The sequence below is a fragment of the Desmodus rotundus genome, chromosome 10, assembly GCF_022682495.2.
Source record: "Desmodus rotundus isolate HL8 chromosome 10, HLdesRot8A.1, whole genome shotgun sequence".
Taxonomy (NCBI): Eukaryota; Metazoa; Chordata; class Mammalia; order Chiroptera; family Phyllostomidae; genus Desmodus; species Desmodus rotundus.
In genome coordinates, this window is record NC_071396.1 from 99,391,261 (window position 1) to 99,414,893 (window position 23,633).

Genomic DNA, 23,633 nt, shown 5'->3' on the forward strand with positions numbered 1-23,633 from the left:
CAGCACCACCCCATGTGTGACAACCAAAAATGTCTCCAGTCACGGCCAAGATTCATGGGTATGGGGAGGACAGAGGAAGAGTTGGGGGCAAACCAAGTCTGGTTGAGCCCCACTGGTCCAGAGGCAGAGGACTGGAGGGCAGGTTTACAATGGCAGGAGCCCACTTCTCAGAGCTGAACGGAAGGCGGACGCCTCCGTCGGTACACACCATCACGGCAGCCAGCTCCTCTCTCCACTTGCCCGGAACTCATTCCCTGGCCTCATAAGAACCACCCTAAGTGGCTTGGAGCTTCTTACTTTAGGGGTTGAAATGTAATGACTTTCTGATAGGAACATGGCTATCAACAGTAATTATTATTAAAAATTCAGACACCCTTTAGATTCAGTGGTCTTTTGTGGTCTGGTCTAGGATGCTAGCAACAGTTATAATATCATCTGTATTGGAAGATGTATAGTTCCAAACAACTGAAACGGATGGTTTATACTGCACCCCGTATGCTAGAAAGCATCTGCATGTACAGAACTTAGCAGGAGGTTTCTGAGAACATACACATGTGCTAACCTGAGACTGACACCTAGGAAAGGCACAGCTGCATCCAGAGTAACTTCGGGTGTTCGAGCACAGGTACGTTAACAAGAGAGAACCAACACGACACACTGAGTTCCGTAAATGCTCGTAGCATGCAGCTATCAGTAGGACCTGGCCAATTCTAAACTAAAAGCCCAGAGAAAAGGGATCTCACCGAACTGGGCCACATAAAAACTTAAAACTTACTTTAGCCCTCATTTATCGTCTTTAAATGTCTTTCCTTGCCTTCTGAAATTACGATCTCCATTAGAAAACAAATGATTATAAAGAAACACTGAAATTTCAATAATGAAAGTATGGAGTTTATCTGTACCTCTTCTATATCTGAACTTCTATCTCATACTGTTTATTTTAAACACCATAAACTGGATATTAGCTCCTAAGTCCAAAAGCCTGTAATAATCAACTCTACAGCAAACTATAAAAACCAGGTGCTCAAGTCTAAAGTCCCGAGCCTTTTCAAATACCCCCTTACCTCAGGCTTCCTCTGCACCATTTCACCGGAACCTCCTTACTCATCTCTGGGCTCCACTACCTTTCTAAGACTATCTCTGCGCTCGGCTCCTGGTCACATCTCCTCCTGCCGCTTCCTGGTCTTGTCTCATCAATTTGCCCAGCTTTTTCTCTCCCATTTTCTCTTTCCTCTTCCTCTCCTGGGGCATCTCCCATGAAGTGACAGATAAATAATCACTGATAACCTAAAAACTGTGCTTACTCACACTACTCCTCCTGCAAACCATCTCTATCTTCCACCTTCCACTAGGACAGAAATGTCATCCATTCATCTTTTTCCTTCTAACCTGGACTCTCCTCCTACTACTGTATTAACACTGACCTGCCACGGTCACAGCGACCTTCTAATCACCAAACCCAATTCCCCATTCAGGCCTACTTTGCCCCACTTCGCTGCTGCAATCGCAGGCTGTCAGAAGACCTAGGAAAGTCTGCCTTTTATGATGGCTCTCTGTATGTTTCATATTTTTTAACATTAAAAATTAAAATTTCTGACAGCAACCATCAAAGAAATAAGACTTGGCATTTTTTTCTAATGACAACAAATACTTAAAATGTCTAAGATGAGTTATATACCGTTAACATCTCACCATTTTAAGAGTTTTAATGGGCACAGTCTTCCTCTCTGTCAAGAGCATGATGCTAGACACACAGCTGTCACTCACGTGTTTGTATGATGAATTGGTGGCTAAGCAGAGGGAGTACAGGGTAACAGAAAAAACATGAGTTTGGGAGCTTGATTCCTGATTCAGCCATTAAACAGATGTGCTGTCTTAGGCTAGTCGCTTAATCCGTTTTTTGTTGGTATTTTCACCAACAAAACAGGAACACTAGTGACTGCCTTATCTATCTCAGAAGGTTATCAAAACAGTGACAAAAATGAGAAAATTCTTTGAAAACATTAATTTTTTACTGAATTCTCAGGATGCTTCTTAATGTTAGGATTTCATAAATTCAATGAATATCTTACTCGCTTCTCTAAGGCTTTTTCTAAATCTAATCAAAGAACAAAGGATTTTATCATGTATCTGTAGATTAAAGCAAAACCCAGAAAATGTACACTTCATATTCACTGACTCATGCAAAGCTAAACACGCAAGACACTGGGTGAGGGCTGCACAGGGGGACGGAGTTTCCTGCCCAGAAGGGATTCGCCATCCAGTTTGTAAACCGCTCTTCTTCCCATCAGCCCCAAGTGACGTTTGGGTTGTCCAATTTCGGTCAGCAAAAACCAGCTTAGCTTAAACAACAGGGCCTGCAAACATCGAACGTCAAACAGGAGCTACCCCCTTGTTTTGTGAGAGAGGCCCAGGAAGAAAGGGCTAGACAATAACAAGAAAATTATGATGTAAATCAAGGAAAAACTTGATTCATGTGGCCATGCAAACTGCAGTAAGATCTCTTATTAGGGCAAAAGATAATATTCGGGGCTAAAGAGGATAGAAGAATGAAGCAAAAGGCAAAAAAAAGAGTTGGAGAGGATGGGGGAGCGGTCACCACCTGCTATGGCTGCCTGTCCCAATTTTGTCATGCTGCATCCGACTCACACAACGTGGGCCTGGGGCATCGCCGAACACCTGGAAAGGTACCACTATCCTAAGATGACCATGGAATAAGAGCACTCGTTCCTGACGCCTGGAAGTTTCTCACGTGCTACACCCACAGGAAAAGTTGTAATAGGACTTTTCTTATTCACACATAATCAGTTCATGTAGGGACTTAGGTGTGCTCCTTCATTCCACTTATTTGTCACAGTTCCACACACTTGGAATTATTTGTTCAGTGCTTTTCTTCCCCTTATTATATTGAAAGTTTTATGAGGATATGGTGCACGTCTGACGTTGTGCTTACACAGCACCTGCAATAAATGCTGCTGAATAAATTAATGATTTCAAAACCCACTCAACCGCACGAACTCCGAGCTGTAATGAAGAGCTTTGAGTATCATTATTGTTTATCAGAAGAGATGTCCTTCAGAAAAAGCCTTTTTTTTTTTTTTTGATTTTCAAAATACATTTATTAACGCTGGGTACAGTGAAACAAGGAAGGGCTTAAAAGTAGAAGCAGCAATAGGAGAAAGCCTAGGCGGGGCTGCTTTGGCGCTCTGGAAACGATATGGGAAAGAAGTGAGCCAAGGCGGGGCTGCTGTCTGCTCACTGGAGAGCCAGGGAAAAGGGGGCCTTGGGGACAGGGTCAGGGGGTCAGCCCAGGACAAGCTGCCGCCTCCCACTGCTCCCCCAGGGCCCTTAAGAGTTTAGGAGAGAAATGTCCAGACACAGGCTTGAGCGGGGAGAAAGGTTCCAGACACAACCTGCCCAGAAAAACTTCCCTGAAACTAATTTCAATAATGTAAGTTAATTCCTCATTCTTTAATAGTGTGATATCAATAGATACTACTTCTTTTCTAATATGGATAAATTAGGAAATAGAGGTATATATTTACTATTTAAAATATGACATTAAGCAACCACGAAAACTAAAATCGGGTTACAAATCCTCAAAATTATCAGGAGTATGGATTTAATGGAAAACTCATACCATAGAACATAAACAGAAGTACTAGAAAATGACAATATGACAATAAAATATCAGTAACAGTATATAAACACAATGACAGAATCAAGACCAAACGTGTCTGTACTATCAATAAGCGTAACAGAAAACTCACTTATAAAACAAAAAGACCGTCAGATCAGATGGGAAAAATAATCAACTATACATTTTATGCAAGAAACATTATCTAAAAATAAAGGAACTCAGAAATCTAAAAATAAAAAAGAAAGAGCAAAGAAATAACAAGCAAATACAGGCATTGAGAAAGGTTCCAATACTGTAAGATTACTTCACGACAGTGTCAAATAAGACAAAGCATAACTCATTATAACTAACGGATTTCTATATAATAAATGGCATCTTAACAAATCTGATGATAAAATCGGAGCTTGAATTTCCGTGGGGAAACGTGAAAGCACAGACTAAATCCGCAGCTTGTCAAGAAAGCTCCACAACACTTCATGTCATCTTCCATCTGGGTACCACCAAATCCAGAGAAAGGGGCTGTCCCAACAGACAGATACTACAGACATTAAAAATATTACTACAAAATATTAGGAACTTTGTATCACTAAACTTAAAAATTATGAAATACATATGTTCTTAGAAAAATGTTCTCAAAATCTGTATAAGAAACAGAAAGTATGAATATTCATCCATATACCTATTAAATTGAATCTGTCACTTCAAGCTTTCCGATTAAAAATAAAATACTTAGGCTGATGGCCTCATAATTAAATTCTTTCAATCTTTAAAAAAAACACCAATGTGATACAAACTTTTCCAGAGATTAAAAGAGGGATAAGCTCCCAGCTTATTTTACAAAGCCAGCAAAGCCTTGATACTAAAGCTTGAGAAGATTACGAGAAGAGAAAAATGCAAGTCCGTCTCTCTCATAAATATAAATGCAGAAAGTCCAAAACAACCACACATCTAAACAGCAGTAACAATGATAATATACTGGGACCACATTGGGCTGAATCTAGGAACTCAAAGTTTCACATTAAAACAAACAAACTAACCAAAAAAACCTAAGCAGTACAATTCACCACATAAACCAATCACTGTGATGCACTATATCAATAAAATTTTAAAAATCGTTTTATCATTTAACAAGAGAAAAAGAATTTGATATAATTCAATTCCCATTCATGAAAACTATCCTCGTAAAAAACTAGGAATCTAAGTGAATTTCCTTAATTTGACAGAGTGTATTTATTTTAAAAAACCTACAGCATCCACCAAATTTAATAAAGAAACACTAAAAATTTTGCCTGGTATCACAAATGAGATAAGTACATCTGTTTTCACTTCTGTTCAAGATTGTGTGGAAAGTTCTAACCAGTGAAATAAGTGAAGAAAAAAAAAGGTTTAAGGATCAGTGAGGAAGAAATAAATTCATTCGCAGATGACTTGTATGTTCGTGTATAAAGAAAAAAGAATCAATGGTTATTTAATCAGTGAATTTAGAAAGATAACTGAATACACAATCTACAAAACCAACTTATTTGTATATATTAGTAACAAACAAGTAGAAAATTTTTAAAAGTTTAATGGAATCAGAGTAGCATAGAAAAACATCAAATAACTAGAAATCCATTAAAGATGTTTAAGAGCTCTAGACGGAAAACTATAAACTATTAATGGAGAGATATACAAGACTCATGAATTTTAACACTTAATATTATTAATTCTGTTCCAAAGGGATCTATAGCTATAAATCCTAGGTTTTAAAAAATCTAAAATTTGATAAAATCTAAAATTGATATGGAAGTGCAAACAGCCAAGACTAACCACGATGATCGTGAAGAAAGAATAACAAGGCTGGAAAACTCACACTACCAAATATCAAGACTTTTTATAAATGACAGTAATTAAGACACTGTGGTATGGGGAAAGAAGACAGATGACCGATGAAATAGAACACAGCGTACAAACAGATTCACATGTACAAACAGACCAAAGGACTAGAACGAGAGTCCAAAAAACTGACTTTCACAGGTCTGTCACACTTTCTCATTTGACATTTGACATGTCTCATATGACATTTCACTGATGACAGAGGTGACAATGCAGAGCAATAAAAAAACAACAGCCTTTTCAGTACATGGTGCTGGCAACTGGGGGAAAAAAATCCACCTGACATCATACACAAAAGCCAATTCCTGATGGATTGTAGAGCTAAATGCAGAAATAAAACAAAGTTTTTAGAAATCAGGGGAACGTATTGATAAACTTAAAGTAAGCAAAAATTTCTTTTTTTTTTATTATGATGAACTAGAGTTTATTGGCACAAAGTTCACTCAGCAGTTCCAAACAGAAACAAAAGACACTATGATCTCATACAACAGCTATCTGCTGTTTATACTTTATTTACAAAGCGTTTAATTTGTACAAGGCCCTGGAGCAATGAAGAAAGTATGAAAAGATCCTCAATGTTTTAAGATAATCGAATAAAAGAAAGAGGGTGTTAAGTGAGTGGTCACAAATGAAAGCCAAGTAAAAGATTACAAAGTTAGTAATTAAAATCAACAAACAAACATATCTCCTACTTCCCTATAGTTGTTCAAAAATTGGAGCTGCATCTGAATGTATCTCCTTATCCGGGCAGGAAAGTGTCCAGACATGCCTAAGCTGAGATCAAAAAGAAATAAATACACATGGCATAGATGGGTGGAAAAATTTCCTTAAACATGTCACAGAAATACACAGGAAGAGACTGATAAATTAAAGTATATTTCTTTACTTTTTGTAAGTTGACGTGTTTAAGTATTACACACAAAAAGTATATAAAAACAAAAAAACCAAGCATATAGCTCACTGAAGTTTCACAAAGCCCACTCATGTAGCAACCACCCAGATGGAGAAAGAAAATATTACAAGCACTCCAGAAGCACCCCCCCACACCCGCCAGTCTCTACCCCACCTCCCAATACTTTAAATTATGAACTTATATTTATCAAAACAGATTAAAAGTGTAAAAAAGGTCAGCCACAAACTGGGAGAAGATATTTGAGAATATATCCTACAAAGGACTCATTCAGAATATATAAAGAACTCCCAGAAGTCAATGAAAAATAAAAAGGCCAACAACTTAGTAACTTTATACAACAATGCATAAAAGACTTGAATAAGCAACTTCAAAATAAAGGATTTCTCCATAAACACGTACGCAGTGCCCAGTATCACTAGTTACCAAGGAAATGCAAGTTAAAACTATAATGAAATACTCCTAAACACATTATCAAAATGTTTAAAACTTTAAAGACTGACAACACTGAGTGCTGCCAGGATTGGAAGGCACTGTGCACGGCTGGTAGAGGTGGAACTCTGTGTGATCACTTTGGAAAAGTATTTGGTATTATTAATGGAGCTGAACTGTACATACTCTATGACCCAGCAATTCTACACCTGGGAATAAACCCAAAACTAAAAACATGCAACAGAGTATTAACTGACGCAACATTCATAATCGCCAACAAGACAGAACCTAAAATACACAACATGAAGAAAACAGTTAATTCAAGGAACAGAAAAACCAAACATCAAACAAATAAAAAATGAATTATAATTAATATATTCTAAGAAATAAACATAGAGGTTGTATCTGTAAAATAAAAAACAACAAAATTTTATAAATAAAGGCCAAGAAACATATACTGGAGATTAAAAATAATATGATCACTAAAATTAAAAACTCAATGAAATTCAAAAATTCAATAATAAAAATTCAATAATGGACTAAAAGTTAAAAATCAAGAAAACGTCTCAGAAAGCAAAACGACAACATTCAGATTGAAAATACAAGTCACAGAAAAATTCTGAGCTGACTAAGACCCAACTTACACAAAGAGAGAACAGAAAGTTGGGGATTTCAGAAGAAGAGGGAAAGAAATGACACAAGAAAATTTATCATGCAAAGGACAGAAGTCACTTCTCTCACCTACTGAGGGTCCAGTGAATGAAAAAAGGTCTACAAGGGACATACTAATTTTTGCATGACATTGGGCTTCTCTTCAGCAACCCTGAAGCAAGAGAACAATGAAGCAATACCTTCAAAACTCCAGGGAAAATGATTTTCAGTCTAGGATTTCATGCCCAAACAAACTTGATTGTGTCCAGGTGAAATAAAGTTATTTCTAATGTGCAGGTTCGCAAAAATTCTACCGCCCATTATATTTTATTAGAAAGCAACTGGAGGATTTGTCACAAATGAGGGTGACAAGGCATGTGATGATGACAGGGCATTAACTGCTCTACTCGTGAATGTTTTGTCATAATAATATAAACCTTGACTATTTTGCCTGTTTAAGATTGAGATCAACGATGTTGGAAGCAAAAGAGCAAGGGAAGGAGAGAACCATTTACTCAATGACCATTGTAGGAAGTCAAGAAAGAATGTCTAAAATTAACAACTAAACAAATAGCATAATAAGGATATTCAGAAATCTAGACGTAATTATAAAGGAAAATAACAGGAATCGAGAATAAATACTTCTGGAAATGAGACTAGAAGACATAAAAGTAGGAAACTACTGTTTCGAAACATAAGATTCTTAGTCTTTTTTCCCTATATTTCTGTTAAGAGAATTTTTAAATTTCAAAAAAAATGCCATAGATCTCTCCACAGGATAGTTGAAATATTTTTAAATGGATAAGAATAATACATGATGACTAGAGGTTACCATGAATGAATAATTTTTTTAAAAAATTCATATATCATCTTTTAGATACAACTCTTAACTCCTTCAAGACTGACAAGTCTCCAAACTGGTTTTCTGTCCAGGGCTCCGGCCCACTGCCTTTTACTACCGGGTTATCCCACAGTCTTCTTTAGAGTATAAACTTTCTAATACTCACATTCACATTTCACTATTTAAAAAAATATACTGAGCTGCCCGTTAATATTTCCATATTCCTGTTAATGACATCATTCTCTCAGTTACCTAAATCCTAAGACTCTTCTCCCAGGCACAGCTATCAGTTAATAAATTTTGTCAATTATTTTATAACCAACATGAAAAAATCTTATTTATGCCCTAACTTCCTACGGTGTTTCTAGTGGCCTCTCAGCAGTAAGTCGGTCCTCATATTACATGCGATGGCCAGATTAAAACCTGTCTAAAATTTTCTGCCCATACGTTTGTATTTATTTGCCTGTCTCTCTCTATCACACTAGGAGAGAAGTTCCTTGAGAACGGGGACTATGTTTTGTTCACTGCAGTATCCCCACTACTTAGAAAGTGCCTGGGGCACAAATTTAGGGCCCAGCTAATAATTTCAGAACTTAACAACATCAATTAATTCATTGATTCAACAAATACATATTAAGTACTGACATAATAGGTAAAGCAATGAAGAACTAATATAATTATGACCAGAAAAGGACAAACACTAAGTCCAGACTTGATGAATCAGAGGTTTTTTGAACAGATGAAGTGATATCTAAGATCAGACAAAAGGGAAGAGTAGAAAAGGGCTAATTATAGGCGGGAGAGAAAATAGCTTGAAACATGATCAGGAACTGCAAGGGCAAGGTGCAGGAGGGAGATGAAGAGCACATTAAAAAAATTTGCGAAAAGTGTGGTTCGAGTACAGAACCAGAGAAGGAAGTGAGGCTGGAGAAATGACTAGAAAGCAAATCACAGAAGACTTTATAAGTAATGTTAGGTGTTCAGACTTTACACCTAAAAAGTCATTTTTAGGATTTTTGACTTGAAAACTAACAAGAAGCATCAAGACGTTTTCAGTAACACCATCAGATCTTCTTATCGGATGGAGCTTCTGGATGCAAGGTGAAGAATGAACTGGAGAGAGTAAGGCAAGAAGCAGAGAGGTGATCTGAAAGGACCGTTACTTGCTACAGAGATGGACTAAGTGAATACTTAGGGAAGTAGGGTCAATAGGACTTGTTGGCTGGGAAGAGTCAAGAGTGATGCTCAGGTTTCTGACTTAGGCAGCAAGGTGGACGGTAGTACTTAAGGCACATATTGTAGAAAAAAGGATGAAATGATGATGGAGTTTAGTACGATAAATCAGAGGTGCTGGTAAGACTTCAGAGTGAACAATGTAGTTAGCAGATGGACTGAAAAAGGTGTAAATTTGGAAGCAATAATAAGTATATAGATAACTGAAGCCATGAGAATGAATGGAATCATTATGGGTTTACATAGAGAAGAAAGCATAGTATTCCTTGGGAAACCACATCATTTTAAAAGATAGAGAAAGAACCACCTAAGAAAGGGATTGAGAAAAAGCAAGGAAGGAGGTAAACCAATCAAGTACAGTGTTACAGAATAAGAGTATTTTAGAAGGCAGAGGTCGTCACAAATGCCTAATGCTTAAGCAGGTTGAATAATTTATGTATTGAAATTTATCCATCCAATTAATAAGGATCATCAGCAATCTTGATGAGAACACTTCAAGTGGCACAGTGGGGACAAAAGCTATATTTCAGAGATATAAACATCAAGAGGTAAAGAAGATAGTAAATAAATACAACTCCAGGAAGTTTGACTGTAAAGGGAAAAGAAAGAAAATGCCTAAAGGCAATTGGGAGATACATTCAAGTAAAGTTCAGAGGGGTAGTAAAAAAGCTACTCCCTTGTTCAAAATCCTCTAAACATTTGATTTAAAAAATTAAGCACAAATGCTTTTAGTCTGTTTAACTCCACAAATATCCAAATAAATGCAAATTTAAGATGAAGTAACATTTTTATATATTGAATTACCCAAAAATAGAAAAAGTGTTGATAATACTCAATGCCACAGAAGGTAAGCTAAAACTGGAACACACATGACTTTTCAATACTTTTAACTTGGTACAACCCTTTGGAAATCAATTTTCTACAATGTTTCAAAAATTACAGTCAAATAATTATATTTCCAGGAACCTAGCCAAGGAAACATTGTGAAACATAGGAAGAAACTGTACACATAAGGATATTCACTGGAATACTACCTACAATAGTGAAAAACTGGGAGTAACATTATGGAAATGGTTAAATAAATCATGTTAGCACAATACACAGTTGTGGGAACAAGGCATGCAAATTATATAAAATGGATAAAATATAAAAATAATGTAAAAGGTAAAAAATTGTAAAGTATGCATATACAGGTATATTATGTTTTCAAAAGATGCATTAAAATATTGAAAGAATATAAAAATGTTGAAATGCTACTGTAATCATATTATAAAAAGGGAATTACGAGTATTTTTTCTTTTGTCTATCCTACAATACTTTCTCATACTTTTAGATTGTAAAGGTTGATCTTCAAGGAAACCCATGACAACATTCTCAGCTGCTACTACGTCCCATAAAAACCCTTATCTCCAACCAACTTGTCCCCTCATTCCTTGCCCATTCCCACAGAACAGCTTTCCAAGCATTCCTTTCCACATGTGGACTGTCCTCTCCCTCCCACTTGCTTTCTAAATCCCACTCACTCTGCACAGTTCAGCGTATTCTTCAGCGTATCTTTTCTAGAGATTTCCCCAAACTTCCTAGCCATAGTAACCTCACTCTTCTTGAATGCCTACTGCACTTGTCTGTACTATTTATTTGACCTTTTGCACATGGCATCTTCCCAACACTGCCCAGAATAATGCTTTTAAGTAGTTCAGGACAACGTGTCCTCTGTGTCCTCCGCACACCACGTTCACTGCAACATTATTTGCGAAAGCCAAGAAATGCAAACAACCTACATGTCCATCAAGAGATGAATAGGTACAGAAAATGTGAGATCACACACACACACACACTGAATTATTATTATTAGCCATAAAAAAAAGGATACCCTGCCATTTGCGACAACACAGATAAACTTTGAGGGTATTATGCAAGGTGAAATAAGTCAAACAGAAAAAGATAAACACTGTATGGGCTCACTTCTATGTGCAATCTAAAGTAGGGCAGGGGAGAGCAATGGGGGGGGGGGAATGGGGACAACTGTAACTGAGCACCACCACAAAAAAATAAAATAAAATAAATAAAAAGCAAAAAAACCAAACTCATAGAACCAGAGAGAATATTGGTGATTGTCAGGGGCAAGGGTGGGGGAAGTGGGGAGGAGTTTCAGTTATAAATCAATTCGTTCTGGCTACGCAACATACAGCATAGGTACCTGCAGCTATCGAGACCGTACTGTATACGTGAGAGTTGCTGAGAGAGATCGTCAACGCTCTCACCACCACCACCACCACCACAAAAAAGCGGTAATTACGTGAGGTGATGAATGAGTTAACTAATGTTATTGTGGTAACTATTCTGCCTCGTATATGTATACCATATCATTACATCATACACCTTAAACTTACACAATGTTCTATGTCAATTGTACCTCAATAAAATTGGAAAAAACTCATCCTAAATAAAGGCAGGCTTCTGGAAGCACATAAAGTTTCATATCCTTTGAAAGAAGAATTAGCAAACAATATAAAAGAAAAAAACTAGGATCAAATGGAAGATTTAAATCTACTTCACTGATTTAAATATTTACTTTTTGGTAAAAAAGGGAATATGCTGTAAGAAACATAATTAATATTCAAAGACTATCAAAAACACCTAAAGCCTATCAGCACCCTAGAGCCTAATAATTAAAAGAGAGAAGTAATGGGTCCAAGATATAATTTCTTTGATGTGAGGATAAAAGAAAAACAGCAAGAGACCAGAGAGCTTTGAAGATGGCAGCATCAAGAAATAAGGAAGAAACAGAAGTGCGAGTTCTTCACATGATGGAAGAAGGAAACTGGGAAAGACACCTTTAACAACAAAATCACAGTTCAATTAGAGTTAAAAGAATTTGACGTATTTTACATATCTGGCCAAAGAACATCTCAATGACCTTACAGTTTGGGATAACAGTCTTATAGCGGATAAACAGTTCCGTCCACCCCACTCCAGAGTTCTTTTTAAAAAAAGGAAAAGACAAGCACTCATTAAATATGACGACAGCATACATAAACACGTCTGGCTACTTACCCTACCATAACCAGGTTTTACAAACTCCATCTCTACCTTACATTTTTAATCACAGGCAGAAATCACTGCTGAATTCTGTTTGATGCACTTTTGCTGACATACTCTAACTTGTACTTTTAAAGCTAAGGCATTTTCAAGGATTCAATACATAAGAAATTCATAATTTATGTATTTTATGGAATGCAAATTAGACTGCCATATGACCTAGGCATAGGATGTCTGTTATATAAGACAGAATTATGAATTTCTATGGTTGCTTCACATCTGAATTAAGCACTTCAAATCTATCCAAGGTAGAGCCTCAATTAGGATCCAAAAATCGAATCCTAGTTCTAGGTCTGAAAATTCAACACTTTAAAAGGAATTATAATACCACTAATTTGATTATCTTTTTAAGAGAATGAGATATGGTTACAGAATAAAAACACTGATATCTATGGAAACCTCAAAATTAGAAACCTCATTGTCTAAATATTTACTCCATGATCAAAATAACTTCTCCACATGGAATATTTGGCAATTTACATTCCTATAGTTCAATGAAGCTATGCAAAAGGTAGCAAAATTGGAAGAATCATTGTTCCCTATGTATTTTTTGCTATCTCCTCAACAACAGTTGATTAACAGTCATCTGCAGTATGTATGTTAAAATATAATTAAAATCAACATCATTCTTTTACTAAGTACTTGAATCTAAACTGGAATAGTCAGAATGACAGATCACAATTTTAAAAACATTGATACCAAAGTTGTCTCTTCAGTATTTTTCTGTATTTGCCCACTGCACAATCCTGTATTTTGAGATCTCATTAGTGATCAGGGTAGTCGAATACTACCTCAATTCTTACACTGAAGATAAAGAAGGGGAAAGACAACTATTGTCTTAGTATAATCAAAAACATCCAGCAGAAAGTGTCAGGTAGCACGAGGATACAGTGAAAAACAGTTCAAACTCTTGGAAAAGTAACCTCCTAAGTCATTTTAACACCACCTGTCTAAGCAAGCTACAAGGTAGATACAAACCTCAAAAAATCTGGGTTAAAATGACATGGGTTTTTTTTTTTGGGGGGGGGGTAGGTTGGGAGGTAAGATTTGGCTTTTTTTCTTTTTACATTCTTTTTATTTGAGCATAATCTCATAAACACTAATGAAAGAAAATAAACTTTAAAACATTCAACATACCAAAGAATAAAGAGCAACTAATTTGGTTACTTCGACTTCAAAAATCTAGGTTACCAATAAGTATCTCTACAGTCAGATAAACACTCAGTAAATATAATCACTACAGTGTTTAAAATCTGTGACTGAACTTAGGTACAGAAAACAATTAAATTAAAGTTAAAATGACTGAAATTTGCTATTCAACTGGTTTTTAGCCAAAATATTTGGGTTTACAGACTATATTGAGAATCATTTGGCAAAGAAGAGATGAGAATAAAATCTACTAAATACAACCTGTCCTCAATAAGACAATGCAGACTTCCAACATGGAACTAATGTTTTAGTTTATCCACTTGCTTTCTTTGGGGCTTTTTGAAGCAAACTGTCTTAGCCAATTACATACTTTCAAATTTTTCAACAAAAATCTTTACAAGAAAATGATTTTAAAATCACCAAAAGCCAAAGGACAAGACGTTCAAGACTTTAGAGAGCACGTAAGAAAGAACACAGTCAGGAAAAGGCTTTCAAGTGGGCAAAGTTCAGAATGGCAGATCCTCTCCCTGTTGTAATGAATATACTAAACCTACTGGCGCGGCCTGGTGACCACCTCTGGGCACGGCAGTGGAACAGAAGGGAAAAGCCTGGTACAAAAAGCTGACTGGCTCAAAGAAAAACCTAAGTGGTGACAAGAGCCTAAAGGCACATGCAGGTACGCATCTTTTATATTGGATGTGATACACTTACATGGCCCCTGTTGAATCTCTTGGGGACCAACAGTAAAGCAAGTTTAGAACTTCAAATCTTGAGACATCTATAGCAAGATGCTGATCCAATGTGGCTCCAAATATCTTCTGTTTTCCTGGCTCACCTGAAGAGGAAAAAACACTACAGAGGATGTGGGAACTGAATTTCTTTATGGAGTTTCTTCTAGAGCAACTGTCTGAAAGTTTTGGCCCAATCCTTTATCAAGGCTAGAGATGAAACACTCGAGGGACTAGTGGAAAACAAAATTCAAACGAAAAGGTGGAGTGACACATCTAAAAGGGGAATATGAGAGCACAAGATAATCGTCGTAGGTAAATCAGTGTTTCTCATCGTAAGTGGGAGGAGGCAGAGAAAGGAGAGGAAAAAAATGCACAGAAGTTTCTCCCTCCACTCCCTCACCCCAACTGCTACTAAAAATTCACCAAGTACCTAAACTTTTTGACCACGATTAGGGAGTGAATAAGCAAGATTACTTGGAAAGCTTAAGCGTTTTGTCGAGTCTCCCTCCCCTGGCTATATGGCATTATTAAGCAGCAGGGAGGCCTTTCAGGTAACACATTTTTCCTAGGAAAAGATTATGGTCGCATACAGCTTGAGTCAATAAAGAAACAGAGTAATATATCCAATTTATACACGTCACAGGACAATATACCATATTTACAAAGTTTATTTAATTCTGTTTTTCAAAAGGGGAGAGGTAGCTTTCATATACTAAGAAATCAGAACAAAAAGTAGTTTCCAAATAAGAGAAAATATTTTTAAACTAAGCAACACAAACTGCATCCTTCATCCCCTCAGGAAATACTATCCCTAGAAAGATGATCTTTAAAAAACTAAGATTAGCATAATCAAGTCTGACATGCATTACCACACAAAAGCATAAAAATATAGTCTATAATTTACATTCATTTAATTAACTTCTCGTTTTCTTAAAACATTTCACCTAAATATTGAATTATTAGTTCTTCTCCAGCATTCATGTAATCGCCTAGGACATAAAACAATTTTCTTTCCAAATATATTCCATTTTAACCAGTTCAATACTTGAACTATTGCCTGGTAAAAATACCAGAATTTTCTGAAAAATAAAGACTGAGGAACCAGTTAGATCCTTACCTGACGTGGCTGTTCATTCATTCGTTGTGGGTCTGATTTCACTTTATTATTAGGATGATTCGTGACTTTGGTTACCGGTTGTTTGAAAATTGATGCCGTTTGTCTAATTGGCAACGTTGTATTTAAGTCTGGTTTACCCTGTGGATGTAAGCATGTTTTCATTAATAAATGTTATACATAAATATAATTAGATGAATTCTTTTTTATTAATCCAATGTCCCTTACTTTAAATCAGATTATTCCAGACTTCTCGATGTCAGTATTTTAAATGCTCTAAAGTACATTTTAAGTACTATATTATGTAATACTTACAGGGCAGGGCAAAGCAGACTTACAGTTGTTTGTACAGAAAATAATAAAATAAAATGATATAAGAATAAACTTTCACATACTCGCAACTGTAAACCTACTTTCCCCCACCCTGTACGTAAAGTTTATTAAGTTTTTTATATACTTTTAAATGTAAGAAAGTTCTCTCTATAAAATTCACAATTAATTTGATTAGCAAGACACTACAGACTTGCAAATGCAAAAATATGTTTGAAGGTGGGTTGTACAAAAGGAAGGAGAACTGTCAGAGCAACAAATGGGCAGTGAGCAGTCCCACATTCTGAGAATGGAGGGAAACACTGGCACGCTTGCCACTAAAATACAAACAGCTGTTTGGAGGTCAGGCTTACATAAAGCCTCGTAAATTAACATCTTCCTTTTATGTAGAGATAATTAGAAATGGAAGTTCTAATGCTAGCAAGCAATTCAATTTTTAAAAATAAGAAAATATTATTTTATGATATTTAATACTTTTAAGAGACTTAAAACTGAGCTTCAGAAAGTCAAGCAACATACTTATCTACTTTTAATCAACTGCTAATAAAACATGCGTTCTACCTAACTAACAAAATGCACAAGCAAGCAAAATATAACCAAAGACACTGAAATTGAGAACAGGCTGACAGTGACCAGAGGGGAGAGGGGAGAGGATAAGGGGGGGAAAAGGGTGAAGGGTTTACAGGAACAATTATAAAGGACACATGGACAATAACAAGGGGGAAATGGAAACAGGGGAAGGAGGTGGGGAGGGCTGGGGTGGTGGGGAGGGGTCGGGGGGAAAGGCAGAAAACTGTACTTCAACAATAAAAAAAAAAAGTAAATTAAAAAAAATAAAACATGTTCTAGTGAAGTACACAACTGCTAAGTGCATTTGCAATACTTTAACAGCAAAGGGTAGTAGGGTCGGGTGGTAGGGGAGGTGAGAAAGAAAAAGAACAAAATATGATTATGGCCAAAAATATAAAAGGTCACATTTATCTAAGAACAATACACATCTGCCCTGGCTGGTGTGGTTCAGTGGTTGAGCGCCAGCCTGCAAATCAAAGGGTCACCAGTTTGATTCCTGGACTAGGGCACATGCCTGGGTTGCGGGCCAGGTGGTGTGCAAGGGGCAACCGCACATGAAGATTCTCTCCACTTTCTCCCTTCCCCTCTCTAAAAAATAAATATAATCTTTAAAAAAAGTAAAAAATTTTTAAAAATACACATCTGATATTTTGATACAGAAATATATTTGACAAATCTACAGGGCAGTGAACTTTTATCTTTATAATTCTCTCCAGATAAAAGTTATAATTATCAACTTGCAGACTCCCAAATAGTGGTTCTCAAACATGAGCATTCAACAGAATCACCCAGGGGGCTTATTAATACTCAGACCCCTGGGCCTCACTCCCAGGGGTTCTGAATCAGCACATCTGAGGAAGGCCTGGGAACCTGCCTTTCTATTAAGGTCCCCGGGGCTGCTGCTGCTGCTGCCCCAGGGCCCACACTTGGAGAACCGCTGCTCTACAAGACTTCAAATCGGTGGCAGGCAAACCAAGTCTAACCCACAATGTGTTCTGTTCAGTTTTTAGGATCTTTAACAAATAAAGCCAGCAGCTACAAATCTGGAGACTTCACATAAAGTGCAGGATTCTAGCTTCTCTTAAAAACTGGAACTGATTTAGCCACAGTAGGCCATGCTTAACTAGTGATGGCTGCCTTTGCAGAATTTCTCAACAACTCCCCTTTGTGTTGTCTGTCTGAGCCCCGAAGGTATGGAGTCATGACCTCTGCTTAAAGAGTTTTAGCAATGCTTACAAACACAAGCATCACAATAAATTAACCTGACAACTGTAGTATTACTTGGACCCACTATTAAATGTGTCTCCACTTCCCCCATCCCCCCACCCCACACACTCCTCTGTGTGCACTGGGCAGGCTTGTCATTTCCCAGTGTATGTTCTTACCTTTAAGAGATAGATTCACCTTAAGTAACTCTAACAATATTATTTCTCAGGTATTTAGCTTTCTTATCTTTATGGATTAAAGAAAAATAAAAAACTTTGATTTAGAAGCATACAAACTTGGCCAACAGGCTGCAAAATAACCACTTAGTATCATTTTAGAATATCATTTCTAAAAAGTGCAGGGCACAGAAATGACTGTTTTTAAAAGCTCTGCTGGAATTCCTTGACGCCATAAGCTTCGGACACCTCTGATTTACGACATCTAAAGCATTCTGAGGCCCTAAGTGAAGCCACCCCACCAACCAAATAGTTGATATACAATCCTAAAGGCACTTACCACATAAATAAATACTCACGGAGATGTTTTTTTGTCACTAACTAGTTATAATTAGTATGTATCACTAAACAGTACCTTTGGGTTTGCTTTTGTCTTTCATAAAAAACAACATACTCTGCTGGTATTGGAACAAAGACGGCATCAGCAGACACGAAAGTATACGCAATCACTTGCATGGACAAACGCAGTCCAGGGTGTAAGATCCTCGTTGTTACAAAGGATGGCAGGAGGCAGCAGCGACTATTCTAAACTATGAAGTCTAAATCCACAAGACTGGAAGGAAGCATGAAACGTAAAAATATTGGTGCTACAACGGTAAGACTGACCTTTTTTTAAAATTAACTTACATTCTTTAAAAATTAGGAAATCTGGCTAAAAATATTCAAAATATGCAATTACTTTCCATTGTGTGACCTGAGACAGGCAATTCATATCCAGTGGCATGAAATAAGAGATTTTATTCAAGAGTGTGCTGTTACTCTTCTCTTGATCTTACTTTGTTTTTTTATTATTTTTCTCCTTTTAATTGATCTTGAAAGCTCTGAAGACAAAAAGAATGTTTTACTAATTAATTGTGTATTCCAAAACAGTATCCTGTCATCTGAAAAGCTGGACCAACTAGTTTTCCCAGAAACTGTCTCAAAAACAGTACATTTCATCACCGCCGCCCTCCCCGCAGGACTCCAGCCAGGGTCACTGTTCATTCATGCCCAGCTGTGTGCCCGAATTTTGAGAACTACCAATCTGCCATAAACTTTGGAGCTATAAAACTAACACTTTTTTTTATGGAGCAAGATTAAAGCTATCCATACATATATTTGAAATCTTCCCTTTCAATATGAGAAAAAGTGAAGAAGTTCCTTATATTACAAAATTAAACTCACAAACACACACATTTTAATATTAGACTGAGTTACTAGCCCGTAATAAACTTACTCAGTATACTATCTAGCTTTCAAATCAAAGTTTAACATATTTTATAATAATGTGTATATTAAGCTGGAAGTATTCAAATAACTCAATTTTGAGGGTCTATTCAAACCCCTACTTGCTGAAAATACAAAAAAAAATTTTTAACTTTTACTTCATCTCTTTCCAGTAAGTATCTGAGAGGCTCTTTTACAGCCAGAAAGAATTTGCAAAAATTAATTTTTAAAAATAGATAATCAAGGACAAATTTCCTTTTGAAAAGGGTGATAGGGATTGACACTAGAGCTGGGCATCTAATAGGAATGTGTACTCTCTAGGGGCCTGGGTGAAACGAGGTTAAATTATATAGACACCATGGTCAGAAAGGAGGAAGCATACCAATTAATGAAGAAAACACAAGCTGTCCTGATATTAAATCTAAAAAAAAATTAAAGACACTTAACATCACAGTGAGTATTAAGCAAAATTTAAGTGCTTTTTCTTTTCTCAGTAACCTTCCATAAAAACCAAGAAAATAACACTTAAAGGACAACCCGGTGAAGGTGATTCTGAAAAGGACTAAACCAGTGTGGTCTAATTATTGTGTAGCCTTTCAGTGTGATCTAACTCGCTTAAGGCTTTAAAAAATAATGGAAGAGGTGGATGAAAAATGTCTCATAAACCACTGTGGGTTTTTTTGCATTCCTGAACCCCTAAATTTTTTTTGAAAACATATATATAACCACCTACATTTTAAAGTTGACATCAAGAATATTTCATATGTAAATGTAAATAGTTTCAAAGATCCACTTACTTGAGTATTTTAAATACTGATATTTTAATAAACTGTTACATCACTTCAAAATATATCTAACAATCTAAATATACCTACCACCAACCATTTATACAAGAACCTCAAGTTATATATTTCATTTCTCTTTTTCTCCTTGAATAATTCCATTCCCTGAGCTATTTTCTATTTTAAACTTGTAAACCTTTAATTGATCATTTATCTCATGAAATTATTTTTTAACCTTTCTGTGACCATAGAGCTTTTAATGATAAAAAGTAATAAATTTCTCTAGTTTATTAATTATTAGTATATAACTGGCAAAAAATGGTAAATCACATTTTAACAAATTATTAAACCTAAGAGATGAAAATTAGATAAATATATTAATAAAAAGGATTTTCTACTTAAAGATAACTTCATGGTCTTGAATCACTATTTTTAACTGCTAGAATGGGTCAAGATTTAGTATTAATTCTCTTCATATTCATTTTTTGGATGTAACACCAAGAAACCTTGTTCACATAAATGTAAATAAAATGACTTTTATTCTGTCATTCAATTTTTTTGAACTTCTTTTGAGTCACAGGACAAAACATCACATGTGCACCATCAAAAATGTTAACAATCAACATCTACACTAAGTCCTCTGTAAACGTTGTTGCAAAGAACCGTACTAGCAGAAGGACTTCACTGCTACCAAGTCATTCATTTTTCCATATAACACAATATTTCAAATTGTCCCTCTACTGAAGATCGAACTCTTTGTTCCATGGTAACACTGCGACAAGTGAGAAGTGTGATATTCTGTAAAACTGAAGGCTGGCTATGAAAGAGGAACTGGGACAAAAGAGCTTGGACCCCTCTTAGGTGCATCCTCGGATCAACTGAAATATATAGATAAATAAAAATATGTAAGTTAAGGACAGAGAAACAATTCCTGTGAACCCATCCAAGTGGGGGATACCCTGTAAAGCCTTCATATAAGCATAATTTGCACAGCAAGGACTTAAACTATATATTCTAAATGCCGTATTTCTCAGCCTGGCTTTGAAATAAAGCTACTGTATGGCAGTTCACAACTGTACGTATTCTATGTACATAATTTATCTTTAAAATTGATGCCAATTGATGCCAACTTTATTTTTTAAATTAGCCACGTTTTAATGTAATTTTTAATGTAAATTTTTAATGTAAAAATGCTGATCCTACCCAAAATGTTCTAATACAACTGATACTTCCACGTATCATTCAAGTGTCATTTTAATTCTCTGACTTTGCTTATATCACATAACCCCAGGAGGTATTCATGCCCCAGTATGAGAAATAAAGACTTTATTTTTCTGAGGTCACTTTCCTCATCTGTAACGAGGACAACAATAACTTCCTAAGTCTTGTAAAGATCAAATGAGATAACCTATGCGTAATGCTGCCGCTGCTACTGCAGCTTTGTTCAGCCAGTTGGGGAACAAGTACTGAGCGGCTGCTCTCTGCCAGGCACTCACTGCAGGCTGGGAAGACAGCCGTTACCAACCCACCAAAACCCGGGCCTCAGCACTCACATTCTCAGGGTGGGAGGAAGACAACAGTAAACGAAGTAGGTTTATAATTTGTAGTCACGCTGGTACATGAATGCTGAGTTAACAGCAGCCATTTCTATTATGAGCATTAACATGTTATTGAACATGCTACTGAAATTTAGAAACTTAATCTACCATGCTCTCCCAGAAGGAAAACCATCCCCTGGTTCACACAAAAGGAACCTGAATGGCACCTCTGGGTCAAAGCAGGGTTATCCTGAAAGAGAAATTTCAGATTCGCTCCAGAATATGTAGTGTAGCCAACAGCTAATGCCTTCCCACAAAATCAAAAGCCAACAAATAACAGGGAGCTTTATGATCCTTCAGGTTTTTCTCATTGAGACAGAATTCACATTTCATAAAAGTCACCATTTGAAAGCGCACAATTAAGTGGTTTTTATAGTCACAAGGTTATACAACATTCATTGGTTTTTGCAAAAAGGAAATATATATGTGGAATCTATAAATTTGAATTGAAAATCCACTTACGTAATATCCTAAAAATATTTTTAAGGAGAACAATGGATCTTATTTTAAACATAATAGAAAGGGTGGACTACAATTTGAGCTCATTAAAAAAGGACTTACACTTGTAATTAACTGAAGAGGTGGAGTACTGAAACACACTGAAAACAGCTTTGAAGAGTTCTACTTGGAAAATAACTTCTAGGAGCGTCAGTTAGTATGAGGTCATTGAAGGACTGACGGCAAAGGACGCTGAGTTTCCAAGAGACACCTAGAGCAGCTGTGTTCAAATTAAGGAATATACTGTTTGGAATTCATTACCTCCTTCACATCTGGCGCTAGCTGACTACACAGCCTTAGAATTGTGGAAATTATCACACAAACTGTTTTCTGTAGGTTTAATTATTTTGCTAAACTAATCTACAGAGTCAGATAACTCTTCAGGACCTGTAATTAGGGAAATAAACCTTAATTTTCAACAGAAACATGGGCATCCAAAATAAATCTTGCCAAAGCCATGCCATGGGCAATTATCTCACCAAATCTACCTTCACTGTTAGCGTGAACACCAAGCCCAACCGTCTCTAAAGGTCTATCATACTTGGACACATCTGAGGCATTAACTTACAATATGATAAACCTAATACAATACTGAAGAGACTATTCTCATCAGCGAGCCTATTTGCTCACATAGCTAACTTCCTTCTGGTGCTTTTTGCTTCCTTGCAATCTTTAACCAATCAGTATCTAAACACTTGGCTTAAATGAACCAAAAAAAAGAAAGAAAGAAAGAAAAGGAGCAGTGCTGTTAGCTGATAATAACCTGTTATCTTCATTAAAGATAAATATCCTTTATTTAATATTTAATAAAGCTACTTCTGCTTATGAGAAAATGAGATGTTTTTTGGACAAAAGACTACTAAATAGCTCTAGTGTGTCCTTTGCACATCTTAGCCTTTCTTCCTTTCTCCATTCATAAAACAAGCGTTGTCTGAGTCACTATCATCCCTGCCTAGACAAACCTAGTAGCAGGTTTGTTAACTAGGTTACTTAACCTAGTTAAGCCTCCTTAACTGGTCCCAGCTTCCACTTCTGCACCGCTACCACAGTGTCCACACAGTAGCCGAAGACTCACATAGCTCCCCCCTAGTCTACAAACAGCATTCCCTCCCAGTCCTTAAGCTGCCTTGCCAAGCCCTGTGATTAGGTTTGTCTGCTTCCTTGAACTCACCTACTTCCCCTCTCCCACTCACTAAACTCCCGTCTCTGTGCCCTGCCTCCTATCTGCCCTCATATGCTAAATGTACCCTGCTTTAGGGATTTTGCACTGGCTATTCCCTCTGCATGGAATGCTTTTCCCTCTGGTTTTTGTATAGCTGACTCCTTGTCAGATTGTGGCCTAAAAATCAACCCCTCAAAGAGGTTCCCAATTACTCAGCCTAAAATAGCCACCCTGTCAACCTCAATAATTCTTAATTCACTGTGTAGCATTTAATATTTAAATTGTGTATTAGTCTGTCACCCCACTAGAATATAAGTTCCACAAATATAGAAACTTGCTCTAGTATATTCACAGAATATGGGATAAT

General features: G+C 36.5%; 1 protein-coding gene across 3 annotated transcripts in view; it reads right to left on the minus strand.

The window, feature by feature from the left end:
- MBD2 (methyl-CpG binding domain protein 2) overlaps positions 1–23,633 on the minus strand; it is a 65,991-nt gene that overhangs the window by 18,297 nt on the left and 24,061 nt on the right. For all 3 annotated transcript variants that reach the window (XM_053912473.2, XM_045187718.3, XM_045187717.3), the window contains exon 3: positions 15,682–15,819. In XM_053912473.2, the coding sequence (XP_053768448.1) occupies positions 15,682–15,819 (138 nt within the window). The remainder of the gene's footprint in view (positions 1–15,681; positions 15,820–23,633) is intronic.